General features: G+C 45.1%; 1 protein-coding gene across 1 annotated transcript in view; it reads right to left on the bottom strand.

Annotated features, from left to right (window-relative positions):
- Positions 1-11,900, bottom strand: part of LOC123775273 (putative leucine-rich repeat-containing protein DDB_G0290503) — a 58,746-nt gene extending 46,846 nt beyond the window's left edge. Inside the window, 1 exon segment of the mRNA XM_045770264.2 lies at positions 11,657-11,900. Within this exon segment, the coding sequence (XP_045626220.1) occupies positions 11,657-11,787 (131 nt within the window). The 5' untranslated portion in view covers positions 11,788-11,900.
- Between the last annotated feature and the right edge of the window lie 6,113 nt (positions 11,901-18,013).

Raw genomic sequence — 18,013 nt, 5'->3', positions numbered from 1 at the left:
TATAAACACTTGGATGAAAGCCATAAACAAATGCAGGGTATAAGCAAGGTGTTGAAACCCATATCAACATAGCACTCGTCACAACGGATTTCAACTGGACAAGTTTAGGTTAAATATAAAGGATATAGGACAACATTGGTTCAACAATAGTAAGTTGTATAAAAGTGGAACACACACTGTCTAATAACGTCATCGCAACAAACATATGCAATGTTCATTTCTTATGTTGCAACAGGAAAATGACTTTACTTCAGAAGATGCCAAGCGTCAATTAACTTATTCCCAACTGCAAAATTCAAAGATCATGAGCGTATTTGCTCACTTCGTAAACAATAGTTAACTATAGGTGTTAAACTAGAGTAAATTAATAGGTTTCGTAGGCACAAATCATTAATATAAAAATATTTAAGGAACATGAACGTTTTGTTTTAAAACTATACAAATCACTAACGATTTCATAACCTAACTAAACATAGCCTAACCCGGGGCAGGAATTTGAGTAAGATTACGAACTATTTCATTATTTTTATGTTTACTGAATAATTTAATGCTTAGTTCAATAAAGACTATTGTTGTGCAATACAGCATCCATCGTGTTAGTTTAATAAAGACTATTGTTGTGCAATACAGCATCCATCGTGTTAGTTTAATAAAGACTATTGTTGTGCAATACAGCATCCATCGTGTTAGTTTAATAAAGACTATTGTTGTGCAATACAACATCCATCGTGTTAGTTTAATAAAGACGATGGTTGTGCAATACAAGAGGGAACCTAATCTGTGAAAACGATGCCCCCCCCTCCCAGAGTGGCTGTGTTGACATGTGGAGGTCAGAGCGGCTATTCAATGAGGCCATCTCCATGTGGCAACCTGTTTCCGGGTTGACTTGTACAAATATGATTCGAGGAACTTGGGTATCTGAAGTATCTCAAGGATGACTCGAGGGATCTCTGCACCGTAAGCAAAATTAAGAGTGACCTACTGATCTCAAGTGTTACTCGAGGAAATTATAGGTATTTCTAAGTATGACTCGAAGAGGGGGGGGGCATACCTCAAGTATGACCCGAGAATATTATATATATATATATATGATTTACAATACATCATATTTTGTACGTTGGGGATTGACGTCATATTTCTGGAGGCCTTTACGTTTATTTCTCCATTTAAATTTAAACTGACGTATGTCTGCTGTAAGCCAAGGATCTGCATTTATGTATAAGAACGCTAAATAGCCTTTAAATTGAAAAATAGAAATGTGGAAATGGAATTTAAATTTGTTTATCTTTTCAGAACGTTCATGGCCATCACAGAAAACGATATACACTTAATGGTTAACTTTTACAGAAAGTTGAACGCTGATAATATATGGGGTTTCTGGTCCCGGAATCCAACTAGTCTCATTTGGTTGTGAGCCAAATGAGAAAATAGCCAAATTGAAAGTCGGCGGCTTGTCAAAGCCACTCCCCCCCTCTCACACACGGTATACGTTAAAAACAAAGAGGACAAAGGATTTACATAGTACTGTAAATATTTATAGATCTATTAAAAAGTTAAAAAATACCAGCAGTCAAAGGGGGCCTGACAGCTGAGTGGACAGCGCTCAGGGTTCGTAGTTCTAAGGTTCCAGTTTCGATTCCCAGTGGAGGCGGAAACAAATGGGAAGTTTCTTTCACCCTGATGCCCACTGTTCACCTAGCAATAAATAGATACCTGGGAGTTAGACAGCTGCTACGGACTGCTTCCTGCGGATGTGTAACAGAAAGGAGAAGAGATGCCAAGCCCCGAAATTATCTGAAGATAACCTCAAGATAACCATGGTTAGATTACAGCGTTTTGTAAGTGTATACATTGAGTATGGTGGCACAGGTTTGGTGTAGCAAGAGGGTGCCACAAGAGGATGACGCACGAGGGTGCCACAAGAGGGTGTGGGGCCAACATCCCCACCTGGCGAGTGACAAGACACCCCCCCCCCCACCTCCCACCCCCGCATCGTCATAATGACGTCAAGGACAACGGTGCCAAAGGTGAGAAATGCATTAGGGGAACAACGGAAAGTCAGTGACCCACCTTCCCTTCCCACCTATCTCCCCTCTCCCACATTCATTCCTTCCCGCTCACCTTCCCCTTCCATAGAGAACTGGTTCCCCTTCCATAGAGTGCGAGAACGGGTTGATAGGTTAAGTAATAATTGTAAATAAGAAGCAATAAGATGCTTATCTTAACATACTAAGAAGGTTAGGTGAGGTCGGTGTTTTCTATGAAGCTTTTCAAGGTAAACTAAAATATTTACAATCAATTAGTATGTCACATATGCACTTATTAAATATGCCAATATTGACTATAAAGAAAGAAGAACGAGAACGGGTTAACATATTCCTTCTTCTAATGTGCTTCCTTAGCAAACTGATTCCAATTCTAAACCTTAGAAATTTAATAGTTTAAATACTAAACAGCGGCTACCATACACCCCCTGTGCCCCACCCAGTGTGTTCACCCGTGGGTACAAACACACTGTCACTGTTACTCCCAGCTTAAAGTAAGCTGGAACCGCGCGCCTCTTTATTGGTGTCTGGTCAGCCTATCACGTGGTCTCACACGCAAACCACGCGCGGTCGAGTTGCTTGAAAAGTGCGACGTATGTGTGTACATCTACCACTTGTAATGGTCGTTGTTCCCGCTACTACCCCGTGCCAGAACTGCTGGAGGAACCTCTACAAAGTTCACCTGTATGCATGATCAAGTTCAAGTTCAAGTATGTTTATTGAGATAAGCAAGAAATCCATCTCAAAGGGATAGAGTAGCTTAGGCTATTTCTACCCCCCCTGTATGCATGATTGTTGAGTGACAAAAAGGCCGGTCATATATATATGCCAGTGCAAGATTCCTTGTGTTGATTTCATTATGAACCATCAGACTGTCATGTCTTACATAAGCCTGAAACAAGCGCGAGGACGAATCGAGAAAACGCCCTAAAAGTGACGATTACAGTAGATCTTAGTGATGACTGTTATTCGTCTCGGTTGTGTATGTGTTACACGTAATTACACATTTATTTAGGGTGTACTAATTGTGTGTGTGGTAGTTCAATTATACCGACACAATATAGCATTTTCCACGTCGGGCTTGACAGCCGAGTGGACAGCGCTTCGGATTCGTAGTCCTGAGGTTCCGGATTCAATTCTCGGTGGAAGCGGAAACAAATGGTCAGTTTTTTTTCACTCTAATGCCTCTGTTACCTAGCAGTAAATAGGTACCTGGGAGTTAAACAGCTGCTACGGGCTGCTTCCTGGGGGTGTGTAACAAAAAGGAGACCTGGTCGAGGACCGGGCCCCGGGGACGCTAAGCCCCGAAATCATCTCAAGATTACCTCAAGTAAATTGTGGGATGTCTTTGAGACACCCGGGGATTAATGATTGTGTGAGCATCGATTAATGATTTGTGATTTTTAATTACTGTGATGTGTGTTGTAGTGTATTCTTGTGCTTGTGAGTTGTTAAGCACTGTAGTGTAAATTGTTACCGTGTTCCTGACTTGTCGGTGAGACAGGTAATTATATAATCCTTAATTATTAATTGAAAAGTCAGTGAACGTAATTCCATTGCTGTGATAACTGTCCAGGAGACAGTGTATTTAACGTAATTAGTAAAGTGTTGACTAATTCTTGTTTGGCAAGCTGTCTTAGTGATAGCGTCAGTTAACATAATTCATCTTGATTAATTATCTGTCCGTGTGACAGTAATTACTATAATTACTCACTGATTGGTTAATGGTCTTTATGGCAGAGTAATTACTGTGAAGAATTATTGTTTTGTTTGATTAATCTGTCTGTAGTAACAGATTGTAATTAACCTAAATTATCATGAATTGATAACTGACAGTAATTAACGTAATTGTTTATTTTGATTAAATTGTAATGAATTGTTCTTGCCTGTATAAGAGAACTTTAACGTAATTGTTATTTGTTTAGGATTGTCGTCCACAGAGGCGTGTGGTAACGTAACTGAGACTGTTTACCGTATTTGTATTATTTTAATTGTTAACTGATTTGCTGCAATTAATTTGGATTGCATTTGTTGAGTCCAAGTGCGCACCCGATGTTCAGTTAGTTCATTTTGACGAGCCGAGAGCAGCAAGAACGGGAGTCCTGCTATACTGGCCTTGTATAGCTGTCATAGCGTCACTTATGTGAGGGAGGCAATGCGAGGCTTCGTGTGTTGGCGTGCGAGGGAGCCCCAGAGGGGTCTAGCCTTCACCTGTCAACGCTCCACACGCACACGCAACATTAGGCTAATGTAACCAGATATATTTGATGGCTGAGTGGTAACAGGCAGGTGTGTATTTACCTTTCAGTCACAGGGAAGTGAGATCAAGCTCTTTATTCCCCGTCTACTGGTCACCTGTTGTTGTTTTAGATTCAGCTACTCGGAAGAAAAAGTAACGTGAACACCTGAGAGACATTAGGAATATGTGTAGAATAATAAACCCCACATTGTTTGAGTTAGGAAAACACTATTTGTCAAATATTGATACTGTTCTTAAAAGATTCCCCCATTTTGCAACCGCAAGATAACGTAAGCTTTTAAAGGTTGACAGATGTTAATCTTCTTGTTTGAGGAGCTGTTCACTTGAGACAGTTAAGCAAGTCCCAGCTGTGTCTGGGTACAAGTTACAGGATGAACAACCCAGAGGGTTTTCTTCCTATTGGGGAGTGTTGTACATGCTGCTATGGCGGTGTGTCCACTCACAAGTTGAGTGGCGCTGCCCAATAAACTCGCCCCTCGGGGCAAAATTTAAAAAAAAGAGCTTGCTGTTTCTTTCACACTTTTACACACACACACTCTGCCTCTCACCACCATAGACAAAGGGTAGTGCACACCAAGACTAAAAATATCCTGGTGTGAGTGACTCTCCTGCGGTAACCTAAACAATAACAGACACGTCGCCAGGGAAAAACTAAAGACGAAACATTTTGTTTATGTTTGTTGCCTTGTGTAAACAATGTTGGCAGGGGGGGAAATAAACAAGTGAGAGACGCTCGTGGATGGGAGCCGCGGTGCCATAACAGAGGTGTGTGTGCGTGTGTGTGCGTGTGTGTGTGTGTGTGTGTGTGTGTGTGTGTGTGTGTGTGTGTGTGTGTGTGTGTGTGTGTGTGTGTGTGTGTGTGTGTGTGTGTGTGTGTGGTGTGTGTGTGTGTGTGTGTGATTTTGGCCAACTAGGATATCTAGGTTCTGTAATTTTACAATGTTTGGTAACACCAATACTAATACACTTTCAAAAGCAAGGACCTTTGTATTGACGTCTAAATGACACCAATCACAATACAGTGAGTTAAACTAATACAAGACAAATACTCTTACAACATATTACATCTGACACATACTGCACACGCTTCCCCGACTTATCCGATTCCTTTGATAATCTTATATGCTTGTATCGCCAAAATCAAATACTGCAATTAAAGTATTGGGCGAACCTCAAATGCTCACCACGTAATAAACTCACTAGTAATCATAGGGTAATACACTCGCCCTATGATTACATCACTAGGCTTCCGCTGCAAAATTGTTTCTCTTTCTCTTCCGCCGTTGCTTCGAAGGCTCGTGTTATCAACTATCAAGCGTTACTAGCACCTGCTAGTAACTATAAAACTCTGTACCTCAGTCACCAGTTTGGCAAAACAGTGCTAATATCCGTAGCTGTTTCTCTCACTCGCTGTGGCTGTGACTGCAAGAATTGAAGGCTTTACCGTCTTTTTTTTTTAAGTGTTCGCGAACTCAAGCCTAGTGATGGACCGGTAACCTATGACACAATTATCCCGGCCGTCTCAGACACTTACCCTCCAAGTATCCAAAAACGGTCTACTGTATATAGCAAGTTTTGTCTTTACATTGATCAATACTAATAATTATTCATAAAAAAACATTAATGTTGAATAACAGAGTGTGTGTGTGTCTATACTAACATATGACGCATATATATACCCATCTCAGACAACACACACACTGTTAATGACACATAAGAAACCACACCAGATACAACATCCATTGAAAACATAAAAACGCGATAATTATAATCTAGAGTCAAGGGGACACCCGATGCTAAGGTAATGGGGTTCAAGCACTACACAGTGGCTGGTGTGGAGTGTATTAGGGGGGGACTGTTTACCGCGCCGCTATAGTTACAGAGTAGATATCCCGGTTTAGAAGCTGGTCCCCGTGGTGTTGAGAGGCACTAATGGAGCCCCTGTATAGCCTACTGAAAACCCACCAGATGTTGTACCTGACCCACCACATCGGGCAAAAAGCGAGGTTTCCTACCCTGTACCGACGAGCCTAAGTAAAAAAAAAAGTCAGTTGGCTCGATTATTACTCAATCGAATAATTATTCAGTAAATAATTCGACCAAAATGCCAAACAATAAGTAAATTTGTCGATTAATAAATGAAACAGTCAAACTGTCAGGCAATCAATGGGCCGCCAACCAAGTATTCAGTTAGGCAGTATTTGTGCCAGGGGGATTAGTCAACATTGAAGACCGAGTGAGGGACTGTGGCTTTGAATACTCATGTCTCTGTAGCTTTTAAGAACTCATTAGTCTTGTACTCTTTGAGTACCCATGACACTGTACACGAACCTCTGTTCTTTATGGGACATGTAAACTATTTAGACTTGGGACTCGACATCAATATTAACGTAACCCAGAAATCGCTATAGAACGATTTAGAGTTTTAAATTGAACGCAAGACAAGTAGATTAAGGATAAATATAGAGTTCTAAGACCGAGTAATGATAATTTTTTCTAAATTTGCCCAGAGGGGCGAGTTTATTGGGCAGCGCCACTCATCTTGTGAGTGAACACACCGCCATAGCAGCATGTACAACACTCCCCAATAGGAAGAAAACTCGCTGGGTTGTTCATCCTGTCACTTGTACCCAGACACAGCTGGGACTTGCTTAACTGTCTCAAGTGAACAGCTCCTCAAACAAAAAGATTAACATCTGTCAACCCTTAAAAGCTTACGTTATCTTGCGGGTGCAAAATGGGAAAATCTTTTAAGAACAGTATCAATATTTGACAAATAGTGTGGGGTTTATTATTCTACGGTCAAGGCGGTGTCCGTCACTCTCACCACAGATTCTGCAACTTCGCTGAACAACTGTTGTTTCCATTCCGTATCTCTATGGATATTTGTATCCAAGACGGATTCTCGCTATTACTGATTCTCTCCCTCGTCCTCCTCCTCTTCGGCCATAATGATTGGGATTGCCAGCTGCAACCGTGTTGTACCATCGTACAGATTCACTGGTTTGTGCTTCTATCCTCCTTTCCTCAGTTACCTTGTCACGGTGATGTTGCCTGACAATACCTCTAATTTGTAGAAGAGTCTTGGGTATGAAGTATTCAATATGGTCTCCTTCAGCGCCTTCAGCAGCCAGCACATCTGCTCGTTCATTCCCACATATTCCAACATGGGAGGGGATCCACAGAACCTTGATAACTCTTCCCTGATTGGTAAGTACTCTCAATCAGGGAAGAGTCGTCAAGTTTCTGTGGATCCCCTCCCGAGTAATGATGTTAAGTTGCTCTATATATATCAGCTCAAGAACACTAACTCCTTAAAACACGTAGAGAAATGGAGAAATAACACACCACCTTCCCTAACCTACACCACCTTCCCTACCCTTCACTACCTTCCCTAACCTTCACCACCTTCACTAACCTTCACCACCTTCCCTACCCTTCACTACCTTGCCTACCCTTCACCACCTTGCCTACCCTTCACCACCTTGCCTACCCTTCACTACCTTCCCTACCCTTCATCACCTTGCCTGCCCTTCACCACCTTCCCTACCCTTCACCACCTCCTTGCCTACCCTTCACCACCTTCCCTACCCTTCACTACCTTGCCTACCCTTCACTACCTTCCCTACCCTTCACCACCTTGCCTACCCTTCACCACCTTCCCTACCCTTCACCACCTTCCCTACCCTTCATCACCTTCCCTACCCTTCACCACCTTCCCTACCCTTCATCACCTTCCCTACCCTTCACCACCTTCCCTACCCTTCACCACCTTCCCTACCCTTCACCACCTTCCCTACCCTTCACCACCTCCCCTACCCTTCACCACCTACCCTTCACCACCTTCCCTACCCTTCACCTTCTTCCCTACCCTTCACCTTCTTCCCTACCCTTCACCTCCTTGCCTGCCCTTAACCACCTTCCCTACCCTTCACCACCTTCCCTACCCTTCACTACCTTCCCTACCCTTCACCACCTTCCCTACCCTTCACCTTCTTGCATGCCCTTCACCACCTTGCCTACCCTTCACCACCTTGCCCACCCTTCACCACCTTGCCTACCCTTCACCACCTTCCCTACCCTTCACCACCGTCCCTACCCTTCACTACCTTCCCTACCCTTCACCACCGTCCCTACCCTTCACCACCTACCCTTCACCACCTTCCCTACCCTTCACCTTCTTGCATGCCCTTCACCTCCTTCCCTACCCTTCACCACCTTGCCCACCCTTCACCACCTTGCCTACCGTTCACCACCTTCCCTACCCTTCACCACCGTCCCTACCCTTCACCACCTACCCTTCACCACCTTCCCTACCCTTCACCACCTTCCCTACCCTTCACCACCGTCCCTACCCTTCACCACCTTCCCTACCCTTCACCACCATGTCTACTCTTCATCACCTTCCCTACCCTTCACCACCTTGCCTACCCCTCACCACCTTGCCTACCCCTCACCACCTTCCCTACCCTTCACCACCTTCCCTACCCTTCACCACCGTCCCTACCCTTCACCACCTACCCTTCACCACCTTCCCTACCCTTCACCACCGTCCCTACCCTTCACCACCTACCCTTCACCACCTTCCCTACCCTTCACCACCGTCCCTACCTTTCACCACCTACCCTTCACCACCTTCCCTACCCTTCACCACCGTCCCTACCCTTCACCACCTTCCCTACCCTTCACCACTCTCCGTCTCTGTAACCATATTCACTAAACACTTTGCCAGTAAAGGAACAGCGTCAGAGAAACTAACGTTCAGTAATTAACGTAGACAATAAGGTACCGGGTGAGCCTTAGTGAAGACGGAGTTAAGACATATTTAGTGAGGTTGGAATGTAGTGTAATTTGTCATATGATGGAAAGATGGGAGCACATGGCTCGATCCCCACGCACTTATGACCCAGACCAGTCACCCTGCATAGTTTGAACACGCTAGACTCAAGCGCCTGGGCCCCAGCCTTAAACAGACGAACATTCTCTTGTATAGAGAACAGTTAATAAAGCCACACTAACCCGGATGTGATCGGGTAAATATAATGTTTAACTCTGGGAGTTGACTATATTTCTCTGGTGTGTGATATTGCCATTAGCTAAGTCGACGGTCTTGTATGGTAACTGTTTTATTAAGTCATGGTGGAGAGACTTGAGAAGAGTGTAGTGCAGCGGCTGGTGAAGGAGAAGGTGACAGTTTTGGGAAGTGGTGCGTATGGCACTGTTAACTTAGTGAGGTGGCGCGGCAAGTTGGCGGCCCTTAAAGTGGCAAACTCCTATAGTGTTGGTAAGGAGTTGAGGCAGGAGGGTGAGGTCCTTACCCAGCTGAAGGGCGCAGGAGGCGCTCCCCTTCTCTATGGTGTGGCCACCGACCCTCCAGCTCTTCTAATGGCATATAAGGGTAAGACAGCCCTTTATGACGTTTTCACAAGTAACCAACACAACTTACTGCAACTTGGACTGCAAGTCGGGCACAAGTTACAGGAGGTCCATAACTTGGGTTACGTCCACAACGACCTCAAGAGCAACAATATTATGGTAGAAGGACCACCTCGCTCTCCGACAGTTAGTATAATAGACTTTGGGTTGACGTGCCCGGACGGAACCTCCCTGGGCTTCATTATTGACCCGGACACCTTCCCATACTATGCCCCGGAGGTGTGTGAAGGAAAGAACAGTACCTTTGCCTCGGACGTCTTCTCTTATGGTCGTCTTCTGCAGACCCTGGTGAGAGTAACACACACCCACAACCCGTCACTACACCTGCTGCTCCAGCAAGCCACACACCCACACCAAACCCGCCGCCCAACTTTACACAATCTACTCCAACATTTACGGGGACACGTTGACACTGAGAGTCCCAGTAAGAAGCGGAAAAGGGTCCCCAACCACGACACCCCCGCCAACATGGGCCAGACTAAGAGACGGAAAAGGGGCCACAACCACAACACCCCCGACAACACAGGCTACACTAAGGGACGGAAAAGGGGCCACAACCACGACACCCCCGACAACACAGGCTACACTAAGGGACGGAAAAGGGGCCACAACCATGACACCCCCGACAACACAGGCTACACTAAGGGACGGAAAAGGGGCCTCAACAACGACACCCCCGCCAACATGGGCCAGACTAAGAGACGGAAAAGGGGCCACAACCACAACACCCCCGCCAACACAGGCTACACCAAGGGACAGAAAAGGAGCACCAACCACGACACCCCCGCCAACATGGGCCAGACTAAGGGACGGAAAAGGGGCCACAACCACGACACCCCCGCCAACATGGGCCAGACTAAGGGACGGAAAAGGGGCCACAACCACGACACCCCCGCCAACACAGGCCACACCAAGGGACGGAAAAGGGGCCACAACCACGACACCCCCGCCAACACAGGCCACACCAAGGGATGGAAAGGGGCGCCAGACAGGTCCGTCCGAGCACCTCTTCCCAGGTTGGCTCCGCCCTTCCCGCCTCATTATTGTCCCTTACGGCATCGTTTCCTTCCGTTTGTCCTCTTGCTTTACCTTCCTGTGGCGCTGTGATTAACGCCTTGGGCTGCACGGTAGAGCCACGGTCTCGCTTCATGCAGGTCGCCGTTCAATCCCCGACCGTCCAAGTGGTTGGGGCACCATTCCTTCCCTTCGGCCTATCCTAAATCCTTATCCTGACCCCTTCCAAGTTTTATATAGTCGTAATGGCTTGGCGCTTTCTCCTGACAGTTCCCTTTCCTTTTCTTTTATGTGTGTGTGTGTGTGTAAGGAGAAGGGGGGGGGGAGCGTGTGAGGGAGGAGAGGAGGATGTGAGGGAGGGAAGAGTGTGAGGGAGAGGAGGGGAAGGGAGTGAGGGAGGAGAGGGGGGAGGGAGGAGAGGGGGAAGGGAGTGAGGGGGAGGGTGTGAGGGAGTTCTAAAGGATTCCTTACGCAAGTTTCTGAAGGAAGTTCTTATATTAGCCAGCCTTGCATACGCCGCTGATGTTATTATTTTTATGTGGTCCTCAGGAGACAGGTTTGGTGTGATATCAACTCCTAGATCTTTCTCTGTGTCCGTTTCATCTCCCATTAGTTATCCTGTGTCTGACCCCCTGTTTCGTCCGCCTAGTTTCATTACCAGGTCAAGACGAAGACCAGGTCAAGGCGAGGACCAGGTCAAGACGAAGACCAGGTCAAGGCGAGGACCAGGTCAAGACGAAGACCAGGTCAAGGCGAGGACCAGGTCAAGACGAAGACCAGGTCAAGGCGGGGACCAGGTCAAGGAAAGTAATAGAACAAGTGGAATCCGATTAGAATGAGACAGAGACACAGAGAGACAGACATATAGACACAAAGACAGGAATGATTGACTGGTACTCACGTAATACCATAGACGGGCTGCTGACGGCTGACACGCCTGTGACTCCCACCTTGGACTGCCTCCAGGGGCACGGCGCCCCCCTCCGTCCCCACTACCACCACTGCCACCACCATCGCGGCGAGCCACCACATTTTAAAACCTCGCGGCCACACACTGCGGAGAAGGTCGGAGAAAGGAGAGGCGAGTGCAGCGGCGGTGAGGGTCGTGAAGGCACTGGTGCCACTCAAGACGGTGGCGGGAACTGTGCCGAGTGCCAGGAACCCCCACCCCTTTCCACCCTTCCCCCCTTACCTCACCTCTCCTCCACCCACTCCAGGTGGACACACACACACACACACACACACACACACACACACACACACACTTCTTGAAAAGAGAATCTCAACATGGACACTAAAGGAAGGAATGGAAGCTCTGTGCTGGCCCAAGGTACAAAACAGAACCGGTGACGCTGCCCAATACACTTCGCCCTGACTTTAACAATATGAGGAAATAATCATTACGGACCTATAGTCCCAGACTAGAGTCCCAGAACGGAGGAATGGGATTTTATGAGGAAATACTAATCTAAACTTCGTCACTTGAAGACAGAGTGTTTAAAGTAGATACGATTACCACTTACAAAATTGTCAGGTTAATTGACAGGATATTCGAGGAAGAGTTGTACACAAAAATGGCGACTCAGGTGTCAAACGAGGTCCCAAATTAGCCAGATATTATAAATAATTTCTTCAGTGGAGTCGTGAACAAATGGAATGAACTAAGAAGTGAAGTGGTTTAGGCAAACAACAAACACAGCTTTAAATGTAGTTCTGTTAAAGTCCAAAAGGCTTGAAAACCTTTGTACCAGTTGATTGAAAGTTGAAAGAAGGGACCAAAGACCCGAAGCTCAAGCCTGCAAGCACGACCAGGCACGTACACACAACACATTCTCTGAACACAATATAACAGACCTTATGGGAATGGCAAAGATCCATCATTCGCTCACAAAAAAAAAAAACTCCATTTCGAATCACGTTACCAATCTCCTCTTATTCAAACTCAACAGCGTCAACATAGGGCTAAAAATACTACAGGGAGAGCGCCCTCGGGCCACGCCACACGGGGGAGAAGGGGCGTCGTATCTCTCAAGTAGCGAACATATGCGACGTGTGACACTCCAACAACAGCCAGACTCAGGCTCCTTCAGGAGACGCCGTCGCAGGAACAGCCAGGCCGTGGCCACGGGCCGGTCTGGTCCTGCTAACTGCTGAACGTAACACATGATACCGCTGATAGGGGGTATCAGAGATGAAATATACCTCATAATACAAGACGAGGTATATTCAGGAATGTGTTTATATAACAAAGTAATCGTTCTAAGCACACTGAGCTCACCTCCTTAGCCAGGAATCCTTGAGGAGGCGAGCGGGTAGAAGCCGACCCACTTGGAGAGGAGAAAAAACTAAATACTGTCACTGCCCGTCACTATGGCGGTATGTCCATCATCAACCACTACTTCACACTCAACCACAACCTTTGCTTGTACCTGATATGTCTTGATTTGATTGATGCTAGTTTATTGTGCAACCCATACTCATCCTGTGAGCGGTAGCGCAAAAAGCATTACAGAAGGCACAAAAGGGCTTTATCAGACCTCATCTTAGATTATTACATAAACAATTTCATTTATCGAACAAATCCACAAGGGCCGTGACGAGGATTCGAACCTGCGTCCGGGAGCATCCCAGACACTGCCTTAATCGACTGAGCTACGACAGTGTTAAAAGGGTTGAAACCGAAGTTCTAATGAACTTACTGGATCCCGTAGCCTCTCCGAGGCACAAACCAGGCTTTTACACAATTCCCCCCCCCCCTGCACCCGAGCTATGTATAAAAGCTTGGTTTGTGCCTCGGAGAGGCTACGGGATCCAGTAAGTTCAGTAGAACTTCAGTAGAACTATAGACATGAAGACTGGGTTTCGACTGTTTAAGGACTCCAGTGCTCCTCGGCTATCGACAAATACAAAAACATTTTTGTCGTCATGACGTACTTCCTCCAAACACGCCAGAATGGCCTGCAGTTCAGCTTGTGTGGATGATATATAATTACTAAGCCGGAGTTCAATTATCCTGTCCACAGTCCCAAACTCCGTATATTCCCTTATTAGGACGCCACACCCGGCCCTGCCATCCTCCGCCACCGACCCGTCGCAATATACATGTAAACTGTTGCCTCTTGGTAACCGAGATATCATGCTTCTATACAAACACCGTAATTGTCCCGGTTCATGATGAATCTTTTTCACCTTGAGGGGTACAATTTCGACGTCTATTTTCTGTACTTTCCAGGGAGCAGACATATTACACTGTCGAGAGGGTTTACAGCAGTCAAGTACGTCGTATTCCCTGAGGTCATGAGCTAATCCCCTCGTGTAGCATGTCTCCCTCAGTTTCCTGGAAGTGTGTACGTCACTCAAGCAGGTCTGAACGCTCTCAAACAGCTTATCCCCTCCTTTTCTCCGCATGAAACGAATAGATACTCTAGTGTTAATGTCACGGACTCTATCACACACACTCTGTAAATTCAATTCCATTCTCATTATTTCAATCATTGCATTTCTTTGACATCCAAGAATAATCCTCATAGCCTCGTTCTGTATCAGCTCTATTTTTTGAATTCTGCCTTGGCCTGTGTAAGACAATACGGGTGCTGCGTAGTCTATCAGGGACTGAACAGTGCTTATGTATAACATCCGCATGATAGGTACCCCAACACCTTTACCAGAAAAAGCCAGTGCTTTCAGAGGATGCAGACGGGCTTTACATAAGGTGCTGATATGATTTATTTCAGCATTTTTACTCTCACATGTGTATCCAACATACATGCCCAGATACTTGTACTTCTGTACACGGCTCAGTTCCACACCATTTAGAGTAAGTGTTATATTTCTTCGTTTCCTATACGCGTATTTGGTTTTATCTGCATTTATAACTAAGCCTAACTTGTGACAGGTTGTACCAAGTATGTTAAGAGCAGTTTGAATTTTGTTCCCAGAAGTGCCTTGTATAAGAATGTCATCAGCATATATGATCGTCGTGACCCCTGGAGGATACATCTCTGATGCTAATCTGTTCATTAATACATTGAATAAGGTGGGACTTAATACTCCCCCTTGTGGGGTACCTAACTGAAACCTCCGTTCCTCAGACATGTATCCCTGGTAATACACCTGACCTTTTCTGCCTTGTAGATAATCCCTTATCCAGTGTAGCAATCTCCCTGTTATTCCCAGATTGGCTAATTCGTATAAGATTACTTCCCCATTGGCTTTATCAAATGCTCCTTGTAGATCAACAAAAACTCTACAATTGTCATCCACATTAGACAAACACTTTAAGAGACAATCCGCAGTACTTTTGCCTTTGATAAAACCAAAGAGATTACTGGACGTGTTATCCCCTACAAGGTAGAGTAGCCTATTTAACAAAATCCTTTTCATCATTTTATAAAAGCAGGATATTAAGGAAACAGGTCTGTAGCCTCCTTTTGACTTAGGGATAGGAATGATGACAGCCTCTTTCCATTTTCTTGGTAACTTTCCCTCTTTATAACTCATATTAAACAAATCAAGTAAGGGACTAGGTTTCATACCGGCTAAATAATTAAGTATGTCATACGTTACTCCATCTTTTCCCGGAGCAGTAGAGCTGCCACTTTTTATAGCATCCAGTAGCTCATCGTGAGTTATCTCAGTGCATGTTATAGATCTTGTATTTAAGGCCTTGTTATTTAACGTACTCTAATTTACCCTACCATATTCTAACCTATGTGAACTGCGATTAACTCCCAAACATAATTCGACTCACAAACTCAGTCTCTCGACTACACCACACACTTTCCATACAACAGCAACACTTTGCTACCACCATTAACACCACTCCTCATATGTGCAATCCTGAGTCAAATTTCCACTCATATGTATATTTTGGTCTTTATCCTCACACAAATGGAAGACATAGATACCTTCCAACCTCTGCCACGTCCTGACCATTGTTGCCCCACAGTGAGTGCCGCATCTCTCAACATCACCACTCGTGCAGTCATCGGGAGGCAGATGACTGAATCTGCAGTCAGATTCAACTATGTTCCTGTTATAAGTGCTTTTATAATACCTTGTAAAGACTGTAATAGGTTCTATGTTGGACAAGCATCTAAAGATTTGAAATGTAGAATTTCGCAACATAAATACTCTGTAAGACATGGCCAATTGTCTAATGCTTTGTTTGTTCATCTGTCAGAAAATACTCACCAAATTGACTGGGAGATGGCTTCTTCAATAACGAATTGTAAAAGCACTTATAACAGGAACATAATTGAATCTGTTTTAATACAGATTACAAAAGAATGTAATTTGAACATTAGCTGTGGTTTATATAACTTAGATCCATTTTTGATAGATCAAAAATGTTGTGTTGGTCAAAAAAATAGTAGTGTTGCTCGAACGGTTAAGGGATCCTGTACGCCAGCAGAGCAGTATGGGTTGGCAGTATGGGTTCGAGTCACTTCTGGGGTACTCATCTAGTTGTGTTTGCGGGGGTTGAGCTCTGGCTCTTTGGTCCTGCCTCTCAACCGTCAATCAACTGATGTACAGATTCCTGAGCTTATTATTCCTAAAATATTATATAATATTTTATAAATAAAATATTTTTTTCCCTACCCCTACCCAAGAACGTCTCGTCAACATTACCCAGACTCTCCTCCCTCTGCACATCTTAGCCCCTCTCCCACACCTCCAAGTGGGCTCCACCTCTCAACACCTTATCACAACACTCTCTCAACTTGGTACTCCACTGTTGCCAAGGAGAAGTTCCTACCCTGGTATCCCACTATTACCGAGGAGGGATTCCGTCTCTGGTACTCAAGGGAGTGTTTTCCCCTTCTTTATATCATTATTAATATACTTGTGGTCGATTACGAGAGCTTGTATACACACTCTGTCTCTGAGGTTGTTTGTGCTCGCCGCCCCCCATAGCCTTCAGTCCATTTTCCATTTAGTCATTTATCATGCACCCAATACTCATCACGTGCAGGCGGTGGTGGACCGGGTTACAGAGGCACATGCTCAACCCGTCCTCCTAATAGAGATTGGCATTTTGACGTATATTCTACCTATGGCCAAAAATCATCGTACTAGAAAATGGTAGCGACTCACGAAATTGACATACTGTCCCGTTTTCTGTTTTGGGTCCTCTGGTAGGTTAAGATACGGACACTTTAGTACGACAGTTTCTTGTCGTTGGAGAAACCTTAGGGGAACGGGCTGCATGCTGAGTTCATAAACTGAAATCCATAGTTATGGAAGTGTAGTAAGTTCCTGAAGAACCTTGTTGTTGTTCTTAAACGCTACAACCTTCATTACAGCAATATTTCTTATATTTTCTGGAAGGTGGCCGAGTGTGGAGGCCCTTTAATGCTCTCACTATGTTCTCTAATTGTGCTTGACAACCTTATTTTTCATTTGGTTTATTTTATACTTCATACTGTTTCTCTCACTCCAGTATGTTGAATTTGTTGCATACAAGTTAGTATCTAACCTTCCAGTACATTATATATGATGATACATCTCGCCTCTGCTCCGAGGAGTACAATATTTTCGCTTTTAGGAGATCCCAATAGTATAATTGCTTTACTGATTTTATACTGGCAGTATAAAATTTGTATACTGTACTTATTACCTCTAATGCTTTCTTTGCCTCGTAAGGGAAGGAAGGGAACTATCAGGGGGAAAGCGTCAAGCCATTACGACTATATAGCACTGGGAAGGTTTTACAGGTTTTAGTTTAGTTAATTTATTATGCACCCCATACCCATCCTGTGGGCGGTAGTGAACCTCAAGAGATTAAAGCAGAAATTCTTCAGATAACCAACGACTGGTTTAAACGTTCTCTCCTTCCCCCAATCGGAACCAACTCGGGATAACCTGCGGGGGAGGGGGGGGGGGGTAGAAATAGCCTAAGCTACTCTATCCCTTTGAGATGTATTTTATTGTCTCAATAAACGTACTTGAATTTGAACCTGAGGTGGTTCCTAGGATTAATGACCCGTGACCCGGTCCCTGACCAGCTCTCCTGGTTGGAAGGCCTTCAAACAACCCAACATCAGCAACCGTAAACAAGACAACCATTACGGATTACCAGAGAAGGAACCTTTAGGCCGATACACCGTTAGTTATAAAGCGGGTGCTTCCTGGGAACATCGACACCAGCGCTCCTGTGCCAGGTAAGTCCACTACGGGCTCACCATAGCCCGTGCTACTTGCCCCGCTCCTGTGCCAGGTAAGTCCACTACGGGCTCACCATAGCCCGTGCTACTTG

This window comes from Procambarus clarkii, chromosome 70 (assembly GCF_040958095.1).
Source record: "Procambarus clarkii isolate CNS0578487 chromosome 70, FALCON_Pclarkii_2.0, whole genome shotgun sequence".
Classification (NCBI taxonomy): domain Eukaryota; kingdom Metazoa; phylum Arthropoda; class Malacostraca; order Decapoda; family Cambaridae; genus Procambarus; species Procambarus clarkii.
The sequence above is the reverse complement of the archived record's forward strand: the minus strand, read 5'-3'. Positions and strand labels throughout refer to the sequence as shown.